General features: G+C 34.2%; 1 protein-coding gene across 1 annotated transcript; it reads left to right on the top strand.

Moving 5' to 3' along the window:
• The first annotated feature begins 2,025 nt into the window (after positions 1 to 2,025).
• Positions 2,026 to 9,374, top strand: LOC120355504. The gene is made up of 2 exons (XM_039443957.1): positions 2,026 to 2,522; positions 7,978 to 9,374. The coding sequence occupies exons 1-2, from the start codon at positions 2,075 to 2,077 to the stop codon at positions 8,307 to 8,309; spliced, it is 780 nt and encodes a 259-aa protein (XP_039299891.1). The 5' UTR covers positions 2,026 to 2,074; the 3' UTR covers positions 8,310 to 9,374.
• Positions 9,375 to 11,526: the final 2,152 nt, after the last annotated feature.

Raw genomic sequence — 11,526 nt, 5'->3', positions numbered from 1 at the left:
TCAACTGTAAGTTTGACGCACAAATATTATAGAAAGTTAAGGAAACTGATTCTCATCCATAAACACTATATTTTGTTTTCTTTAACAAAAAGTTTCAGTTTTTGACTTTTTTTTAAGTATAAGTGCTTCTTAAATTTCTCGTATGGAGGAAGTTGATCGACAACAGGATACAATTACAAGATATGAATCTCAATACAAATCTTATAAAAACAATAACTATTTTTAAACATCAGCATCATCTTCCATTTGTTGAGCAGACTCTCTTTAGGCGAGAGCAAGGAGGAGGTTGTTCTATTCGCTCACAGATAGCAGTACTTAGCCTTACTCTTGAGAAAAGGTCTTTAAAAGCAGGTCAGGACATCAATGTTAATTTGGCAATATTGAGCCTTTAAGCGGAAGCTATTTTTATATAATGATATTCATTATAAAAATTGTCATTCATTTTATGAAAATAATTTATTATATTACATTAAAATATTAATAGGTATAGTTCACTACTCTGTCTACACTACACTGTCAAGGCATGCAGAATGCACTCTAATCAAGAGACTTTTTCATTTAGGTTAAGTTTTATCAATTTCATCCCCATTTTCCCCGTCATGAGTCGTTCTGAGGTGGGTTCAAGGTTGGTCTGCTGCTTCCATGTTGCCTCTCACTGACACGTCAGCTCACTCACCCTCAAGTAGGTATGCTTATTTCAATAATAGTAATAATGACGCAGGTTTGTTTCTATCAAATGAACTCTTTCAAAAAACTTTTCAAGGCTGCTTACCTTAACGTCCAATCCCTCAGCAGTCACATTGATGAACTCAGAGCAATCTTCCGTTTTCAGGACTTCAATATAATTGGAATTTCCGAATCATTTTTTTAGCCTAGTATTCCATCAAATCTTGTTGCATTACCTGGATATAATCTCTTCCGAAATGATAGATCAAATAAAGCTTGTGGGGGTGTAGCAGTTTATGTGAAAGATGGTATCAAAACAAAAGTTCTAATCACATCTAAACAGGAGTATTGTTTAGTTATTAATTAGGAGTTTTATTAATTATTTATTCAATGATTTATTGATAAGCAACAATAAACAGGGGACTGAAACTTTTCATCTTATTCAATTTTGAATGAATTTTGTCAATATGGTGTCTATTACATTTCTTACTGGATAGTAACAGATGCGTACTGTTCTTGAGTTATGTTTAGTATAAGGAAATGTAGTGACATTTGCCAAATGCAATCTCTAAGATCAGATACGATCTGATCTTGGATATTACGATAAGATCAGATCAGATCAGATCTTTTACGTTTTATCGGATTAAATAACGTTTAAGTTATTTCGATAGAATAATTATTAAAAATTCACCTGAACGCTTCAAAATCAATTCCTTCCAACTATAGGTGCATTCATCTCTGATCGTAATCTGCATAAATGATGCACTCAATCAATAGTCATCTTCCCCATTATTCACATAGAAGAACCAGAAACAAGAGTTTTAGTTCAAGGTATCGTGAATATTAGTGTACAAAAAATATCGTATCCACTATTATAATAATTACAAGAAGAAATATTTATGATGCTGGAATAGTATGAAAATCTATGCTGAATCATAATGATTATTTTCTCTTGCATATTCGAAAAGTCTATCCTCGGCTTTGACACACTGACGAATGTGAAGGATGAAATGTGGTTTAGTTTTTCATTTATCTTCCACACATTTTCTACAGAATTCTTTCACTTGAGTAGCTAAATTGATAGGAGCTTCACTTTCACGATTGCCTTTCATAGCTTAACAAGACATTTAGTGGGAAATAGGCGTTCCAGTTGGAATCCGTGATTTTCTTACATTTCTAATAAAACACTGACCCAGAGCTGATCGTTACTGTATTGCGGTGGAGTTGAAGAATGTTTTTCTGTCAACAAAGCTCACCGCAGACGAATGCTATCTAGATGACAGTCGTATTTCGATAAAAACTGAGAAGTCATAGTTGAGTGGACACGTGCGATATAAAGACACCTTCAATTTTGATATTGAAACAGTTTCAGTCTTGAATTGTGAGAGAGTAGTATTTCAATACAACCATGTCGGTGATAGGGATTTCAGTATTTTCAATCGTGTTTGTATGTTTGTCGAGGAATTTTGTGTCAGCTGAAGATCAATCTCAACCTCCACACAATGAAACTATCGGAAAATTTTTATCGAATTCTTGGAAACTGTGTTCGTCTGCCACATCCGTGTCTCTATGTGTCAAACAACGTTCTCTGCTAGCTTTCGAAAGACTTTCGCAGAGCAACGACGAGATTGTTTTTCCCGGTGAACTGATATCGTTGGTGAAGACGAATGGATACGTTGCTGATCAAAATTCACATCAGGTGTCCGAACAAGATCTTCGCCGCCACCTTCCCAAGGATGAACGTCTACAAGAGCAGACCCTCAACATCCTGCTGCAAAGTGCCTACAAGAGGTTCCTGTCCAGTCGGTCGCTGCAGATTCGTCTGCCTTCGGCCTACAATCTACTCACATCCGAAGGTAGATGTCATTGAAGTTATTTCTTCCTTCACTTTCCAAGGAAATAGTCTATTATCTGAAGTGGGTTATCAATAATCTGATAATCTAGTGGAAAGTGGCTCGTTTACCCAAATTGACTTGTAAATTTGGAATAATTATCACGAATATGATGTCTCTCCAAATCTATTCGGCAGCAGAGATCATGACCAAATATCCATTTATGACATTCATTTTTGCCGGCTACCAGTGGTTCATCATTATCACTTGCGCATTATTATAGATTCTTCATAGACATTGTATAAAGTTTTGTGAGAAACTGAGGATGTGAGAGATTTAAGCAAGGATATGATTGGTAAACACTATTCTCACTCTCAACCTATCAGAATTCCAAGTGTCAGTATCCATATAATGTTCCCTATTAAAAAACATAAATGAGTTAAGAGAACGACTTTACAAATGAATGGTGAGAAATTTACAGGAACATAAATTCATAAAATCACTCATAATTTAGGAACAGAAGTTTCTTATTATTCAATATATTATTAGTAATTTTGGATTTACGAAATCGAAATAATAAAACTATGAGAATATCATATTGATAAGTATACGAATTAACAAACTACAATGAGCAACAATGCTCTATTTCTTAAGGTGCTTACAGGAACATGCGTTCCACTTTTCATCAGCTGATGCTACTAAGCTTATTATCTGTATCTTACTATTCTAGTACAGATATAATCTGCTGAACATTAGCAAAGAATAAAAAATCTTAACGTACTAGTTTTCCCTGACATTAGCTGATGAGAAGCGAAATGCGCGTGTTCGTGGCGCATAAGTCTTTACGCACCTTTATAGTTTATTAGATCATGCACTTTTCCTACCCAAACTAGTGATTAAGGGTTGAATAGATTTGATGAACTTACTCTTTGCTCATGTCCTCAGAATCTAGAAACTTTTGCAATGTTTCAGGTTCGTTAGTTTTTCAGATAATTATGTTGATGAAGGGATAAGTTAGATCCACATCATTATTATAGATTTGTCTCATCTATCCACAATTATTATTAACATATTCAAATATAAGAATTCAGAATTATGGGTACTTATAAATTGGATTGCATTCGTTGAAATAGAAATTTAATAATGAAGAATTAATTGTAATCTGTTAGCAACCCACCGGTTGAGAACCAATGCTCAGACATTGAACTCTGAGTAAGAGTGCTCATGAGAGCCTGCTCATAAGAAGGAATGAGATTTATATGGCTCACATATATCAAGGATGTATTACGAGTTTCATTTCTATAAAGCTAGAATTTGCACTCACCAGTGACAGTGAACAGTGAGAATATAATTCCTATGAGATCTTATTGGACTATTCCCAATTAGCGCGTGTGAATAATCCCATTAGAACTAAACTTATGATAATTTTATTTTAACTGTTCACTGTTACTGTTCTGTGCAAATCCAACTGTATGAATCTTCATTGTTGGCTAAAAGTTGCATCTATGTACTAGGCGTTATGTTTTTCTTGTTGGAACATTCTGGCAAGTTGAGAGATTGTTGAAAGGATCGAGTTAATTGTTAAAATGAAGTTGAACAATGAACATTGTTTAACTTCAAACGATAAAAATAGAAGATCCGTTTAAAATTTACTATTTGAGGGAATTGAAATCATAAATTCGTATTCTATCAGAGTTTTACCTGTGATGAAGATATCATTTCAGAGCCCATTCAAATCGATTGTACGTTTACAAAGGCAAGGCAATTTGTGAAGTCCAGGGTTTCTCCACCAATAAACTTATTATAGTATTCTGAATATATATTTAATTGACGATACTTCCCCATTTTCTATCTCTTCAAATTCCTGTACACTATTATTCAATGTTATATATCAACATATACTCCCAAATTCGGCATGAATTTTATTTCTTATATAATAGGCAAGGCAAGATATAACACCAATGGTATCTCCACTGAGAAACTCTTCATAATACCATAGAATGAAGAATCTTGATTTATCGATCAATTGATTATTCATTAAAGATTAATTATATATATATATATATATATATATTATATATATATATATATATATATATAAAGCGAAATGGCACTCACTCACTCACTGACTGACTGACTCACTCACTCGCAGAACTAAAAATCTACCAGACCAAACGTTCAAATTTGGTAGGTATGTTCAGTTGGCCCTTTAGAGGCGCACTAAGAAATCTTTTGGCGATATTTTAACTCTAAGGGTGGTTTTTAAGTGTTTAAAGTTCGTCTTTTAGCATGTATATTCTTCTTATTCCGATATCTTGAAATTATTATTGAAATGTCCATACCATATGTTAATATAGAACTATAATCTAGAGAGAGTACTTTTTCGAAACAGTTGTTCTGGTAACTAAATTAAAAATTTTGTCAGGTTGGCATTAGGTTGAGTTGAGCCTGCCGGCTAGTTCTATGATAAGACTCAGTATTTTTTATCTCGATTCATAGTACTTTTATCCCTATCCATAGTCTTCTCAATCTCTTCAGTTCCCAGTAGAATAAAGAAAAGAAAGGCAACGAGAAGTCTCTCCACCAGTTAAATCCACCATGTTATTTACTGTAAATTCACGTTCTTTCCTATTTATAGTCTTTTCAGTCTCTCTAACCTCCAATAGAATCCTTTATACCTAATACTGCTCTCCCACTCCCAATTAATGGTACGTACTTCTCTATTCATAGTCTCTACGATTCCCTGTACAGAAAAGTGTAGTCATTTCTACTCTCTCATATCGCTCCGCTATAAGGCAAGGAAAAACATTTGCCTCCAGAAACAAAATCCTTCATAAAAATGCACATCCTCTCTAGATAGAGTTATAGCTGTCTACAAGAAAACAATAATGAGAATCTTATTTTACCAATGCATCTCTTGATACTACTCTACAATTCCCAATTCAAGGTATTTCTCTATGTATAGTCTCTTCAATCTGTTCAACCACCAATATAATCCTAATAGTATCACCTATCATACTGCACTTCAACTGTCAATTTATGGTAGTCTCTATCCATAGTATCTCCAATTCATATACATCCCTCAACATAATTGCGTTATTCATCTATCCTCGCAATATATAAAAGGAAAGGTTGCCTCCACTAACAAACTCCTCTACTATGCATAATATTATACTACTGTACCAGACTACTACTGCACATCCATTCACAATCTACGGTACTTTTCCATTCATAGTCTATTCTTTTTTCAGGTAAAAAAGAAAAAAAAAGCTAGGGAAGTCTCCCCAACAATTGAATCTATCATGATACTATATTTCCAATTCATAGTCTCCCAATCTCTTGAACTTCCAATAGAATCCTTCATACGTAAAACTGCACTAACTTCTACTCTCAATCAATGATACTTTTCATAGTCTCTACAATTCCGTGTAAAGTTCAATTTATTCTTGTCTATTTTCCAACTATCGTTTCGCTATAAGGCAAGGAGAGGTTGTCTACAGAAACAAAGGAACTCCTTTATAATATAGCACTTCCTTCTTCCTCATGAGAATTTTAATCCACAAAGGCCCCCTACACTACAAATTCTTAATTCAAGGTATTTCTCTATGTATAGTCTCTCAATCTCTTCAACCACCAATATAATCCTTCATACGTAATATTGCACTTCAACTCTCAATTTATGGTAGTCTCTATTCATACACTCTGCACTTCTCTATTCATAGTCTCTTCAATCTATATAACTCCCTGAACATAATAGCGTTTCACATCTATTCCTTCCAATATCACTTCGCGCTATAAGGCAAGGAAAGGTTGACTCCACGAACAAACTCCTTTTTCATGCACATACTACCATACTACCGTCAAACCGGCTAACTTGGGACAGTAGTCTAACTTGGGACAGTAGTCTAACTTGGGACAGTTTAACCCCTTCCCTCCAATTCCAAATTACCAGCTGTATGTGCAATTCATTCCGAGTTCTGGCATTGTGGATTTGTTGGGAACACATCATTGAAAATATTTAATAACGTTGTGAACATGAAATTAACAGCTAAGATAAATTAAATTTTAACAGTCATAACAATCTAGAAATTGAGCCTTTAATAACTTCTATTATGAACACTCAATTATTACACACAATTATTTTATCAATTATTCAATTATTTTACAGTTTGAGTATTTTTATTATGAATATGAGACATATTATTCAAAATCTAATGTCCAAAGTTAGCCTTCAACCACTTAATTGTCTTATTTCAGGCAAATAATATTGGTGTCCCAAGTTGCCCAACCTCTGCGGGTAACTTGGGACACCATATTTTTTATTTTTTTCAGAACAGGTTGAAATAATAATGAAATTGGATGTATATATTTGAAGTATTATCAAAGACCAAGGTTTTGAGCACAGGAGAAATAAACTATTAGAATAATAATGGAACTGAATTTCAAGTCAAAGTTAATAACTGTCCCAAGTTAGCCGATTTGACGGTACTGCACATCCATTCACAATCCACGGTACTTTTCTATCCATAACCTTTCTAATAAATTCTTCATCCAGTACTATGTGTTTTCTTTCAGGGCCAAGCTAAATGATGAGTTTTCCAGATCAGTCGGCAAGGCAGGATAATGGCTGATTGTGTTGGCGTTCGGGAATCAACTGATAATTAGCCAATGGGACAGCTTTCTAGCTCTTTTATTTCTTCCTTTCAGTGGTAGAGAGTACTCAAAAGTCCTAACTCAACCTAATAAAAATTTTTCATATTTTCTGCTCAGACAACTCATATGATAAACACATCATCCTCTATTCTTTCATTAATTCAATGATGCACAACTATTTTTTTTAAATAATTTGTTGGAGGATCAACAGGCACAGCCCAAAACTGTTCCTCCCCCGGATTTCGATTCATTAAAAATATCGGAGCACCGAGCTTCGCTCGTTATTTATTTATAAACTATTGATAGACAGAACACAATTCTTTAAAATGATTGGGGAAGGACTAACAGGCACAGGCATTTGAAAACAAAAAAGTTCTAATTTAGATTATTTACAAACCAAATTGAATAACAAAATAACACTCACTAATCACTTAAAATTGTCAAATCAAGATTAACTTTGATAAGAATAATTATTATCCTTTTCATGCCCTTCAGCGAGTTTTCCCAGGGATGAGACCTAGTGGAATCGAATTTTTATATCATAGACTTACTTCTTCTTCTTCTTCTATGTTCTTACTATATTCCAAATTCCGTTAAAATTGTTAGAGCCATTTTCGAGATCGGTTAGACACAACCAGATATCCAGATATCCAGATAACCATATAACCATATATAGAAATTGCTCGCTTAATATAATAGGATAGTCCAGAAAATAGGTTATGTTTCCTGCACTTCATTAAATGTTGTCTAATCATGTGACTTCACCCATATGCTCTTGAATTCGCTTAGAGAGTCTCTCCTCCATTTTGTGGTTTGTTTGTCGCAGGTCGAGGCGACAAGAAGAAAGGCGGCAACGGAGCGATGATGGGGGCGATGATGGCCGCCTGCATGATGATCCCCTTCGCGCTGGCAGGCATCGGCATGATAGCAGGCAAGGCGCTGATGACAAGTATGTTGGCGCTGATGCTGTCTGTGCTGATGGGGTCGCGACGGAGCAACGACAGTCATGGCAGCTCCTACGAGGTCATCAGTCTGCCAGCCAGCGGGTCGCATCACGCGCTTCATGCTCGCAATCTGATTCTCCCCACCGATCTGCCTTATCAGGGCAGTCAGCCCCACCAATCAGATGTGCCGCAACTTCTGTCGAAATCAAAATAGACATTATGTAGTGGTAAATGGAAGGAATCAGGCTGATGGGGCATTGCTTGATTCCAGGCAATGCAGAAATCAGAATTATGTAGTAGTAGAGGAATCAGGTGCTTAATCTGTGCTAGAATGTTAGTGCACCAAATTTTCATTACTGCAACCAATAAAATTAGTCTAATGATTCGAGTTAGAATCGGACTCTGATTTGTGCAACAACATCTGCAAGAATAACAAATAAATAAATGACATTTATTTTCCAATCTAAGACAAATGTACAATAGACAGTCAGTATCTAAATTACAATGACGCTTAGAGGAACAAGTTGTTGCAAGTTTTAAGAAATTTTTTAACTTGAAAATTTTGTGGAGTCTGACTCTTGAATGCAACGTGAGAGCATCATTCGCCAATCAGAATGCTGTCTTAAATGAAAATCTATTTATCATTCTAGTATATCGTAATGAAATAATTATTAATTTCAATCTATATAATGCTATTCATTATTTTTTTCAATCTAATTGCGATTAATTATGGGCCTACTAATGAATCATATTGAATAAACATTTTAATGATAACTATATCGAATCCAAATCCAAATGACCAATTTATCTGAAATACGCCTACAATGTTGTGTGATCAGATAGATGAAAATGTTACGTAATTCAATTCCATTCATTTTTAAATATTGGTCGGTACTTTGGTAGCTAGAATACTAAAAGTCTGAATTCAAAGGGAGATTAACGTATGGAGATGACAATTTCATCATTCTTGGTAGGCTACAAGTATAAGCTATAAGAAACGTTTCGGCAGAATAGAAATAGCAATAGACCAATAGAAAGTGGTATAGTAACCTTGATCATGCATGAATACTGTATTATATTGAATCTTGATGCTTTTACATTTATTTTATTATGATGTTATTAATTCTATCACAATCATTATTCATGTGAATAATAAATTAATCAAAGACATGCTGTAATCTCTTGAGGATGTGAGAATATCATTGACACTATTCTTAAAGAATATTGTATATTTATAATTATTTATTTATTTGATAAAATATATCCAATTGCTAATCTATGAAATGATTTCAATGCTTATTTTCCTAAACTTTGTTTTGTGTAGATCATTTCTCATGCTTCTTTCGCAATGGATCGCGCCCATCTAAGAAATGAGAAAATCATAATCTCATCAAGTTAATTCATAATGAATTTTGCTCACGAAAAGCTTTACTCGTCACCCAATATAATCAACCTTATGTTTGTCCTCCGTACTAGAAAGGGTTAGCTAAAACTATAAATGTTATTATTAATATGTGGATTAGATTCCATCCAAATTATTTTTGAATTGTTATTTCCATTTTTAAGTTCATTCATGTGAAGTGTGGCTAAGGAAATTTGGGCTCATTACCAGAAGCGTTATCTGCTAATTACGTCCTAAATAGCTGAGGATATCTGAGCATATCTAACTGTGTTTCGGGGACATGTCAGCAGCTGAGAAGACATGCAGCCAAATTGTGAACACTCATTGATGTTCTCTCAAAATCTGAGCTAAATGAAGAGTGACTGTTTAGACAACACACTTATCGACAGTTCAACTCTCATAGAAGAGCAAATACAAACTGCTGCGGGGAAAGTTCATACAAATATAAATGTTTGAAGAAAGTATTGGTATACACTAAGCTATCTCCTGCAATCAATATCAATGAATGATTTTGGGAAAGCACAGACTTCATTTCACTAGAACAATGAATGCATCGTTTCTCAATTTGTATTAAGTCTAGTGAGTCGAATTGAACAATGATTGGATGTATGGTTAAGTATGTACTTCTTTCATAGATAATTAACCCTAGTTTACACCTGGAACTTATATAATAAATATAATGTCATCACCCCTGCATATAAAAATATACAGTAGATCCTCGATATAGTAAACCCTATTATAGTACATTTTTTTGCAGCTCCTTGAAACATCCATATACAGTGGAATCTTGATATAGTACACCCCGAATTAGTACACATCTCGTAAAAGTTCATTTTTTTGTGCGGTCTCTTGACATGTAGGGCCGGTTTCCGAGCTCGGGATTCAGCTAAGTCCTGGACTTTAAACAGCTGGAGTCAGAAAATTGGCTTTCCAAAACGGGGCGTAGTCGCAGCTTTTATAACAGTAGTTGTAGCTTTTATTTTCTCATTTCTATAAATTGGAAACGTTTCTCCTTGACGAAATTAGACATTCCTAAATAATTCAAAATAGCTGAAACTTTACACTATTTTCTCTTTATTCTATTTTGTGTTCAATTTTATAGTCTTTCGAAATTTAATTCAAACTGAATATGACAATGACTGCGACTACGCCCCGTTTTGGAAAACCAATTTTCTGACTCCAGCTGTTTAAAGTCTAGGACTTAGCTAAATCCCGAGCTCGGAAACCGGCCTGTAGTGTACTATATCGAGGTTCATATTTTTATATTTAGGGGTGATATCATGTGAAAGCAGACAATCAAGTAACCAAAAATTGTGCTACATGACAATTATTATGGTGCATTATTCAAGTAGGAGGGCAATTATTGGGATAACAAACGATTAAAAGAAAATAAATGCTTAACAATAATATCGTAATTATCATAGTGCATTAATCAAAGGCTAAATTCAAAGCTTCTCAGATGATATAAGTAGTTTCCAATTAATATTCTGAAACTTTCTCCCGACAGGTCTGAATAATATATTGAAATAGATTGCTAATATCAAAATTTAAAATGAAGATAAAATGAACGAGATTTGAAAATTCTTCAATTTTGTTTTCCATCACGAACTGCTTATTATTAAATAACTTTTTGCTATTAAGAAGAACGACAAGCAGTCGCATTTTTCCAATAAATGAAGTCACTCACTGTGACTTTATTGGACTGCTTGTCGTTCTTATTTTTCCAATAATTTTTCTTGTCTTTTTTTAACAATTTTAGTCATTTTTTTCCAATGAATGAAGTCACTCATTGTGACTTTATTGGAAAAATGCGACTGCTTGTCCTTCTTTTTAATAGCAAAAAGTTATTTGAAAATTGTTAAAGGACCCGATGACACTGTATGAAGAATCATACCAAATGAAAAAAAGAGAAAAGTAGAAGTAATTTGCGTGCTGATTCAATGACTCATTGAACATTTGATTCGAATTGTTTGTAGATTAGGTCAAAAGCAGTAGGTAGTGGGTACTGTACATCTTCGGTATGCGTCAT

Source organism: Nilaparvata lugens, chromosome 1 (assembly GCF_014356525.2).
Source record: "Nilaparvata lugens isolate BPH chromosome 1, ASM1435652v1, whole genome shotgun sequence".
Lineage (NCBI taxonomy): Eukaryota > Metazoa > Arthropoda > Insecta > Hemiptera > Delphacidae > Nilaparvata > Nilaparvata lugens.
The sequence above is the reverse complement of the archived record's forward strand: the minus strand, read 5'-3'. Positions and strand labels throughout refer to the sequence as shown.

Excerpts from the sequence above, each read along its gene's own strand:
- LOC120355504 (XM_039443957.1), top strand. The coding sequence starts at position 2,075 with ATGTCGGTGATAGGGATTTCAGTATTTTCAATCGTGTTTGTATGTTTG. Across the intron at positions 2,523-7,977 it reads CAATCTACTCACATCCGAAG|GTCGAGGCGACAAGAAGAAA; the intron begins GTAGATGTCATT and ends TGTTTGTCGCAG.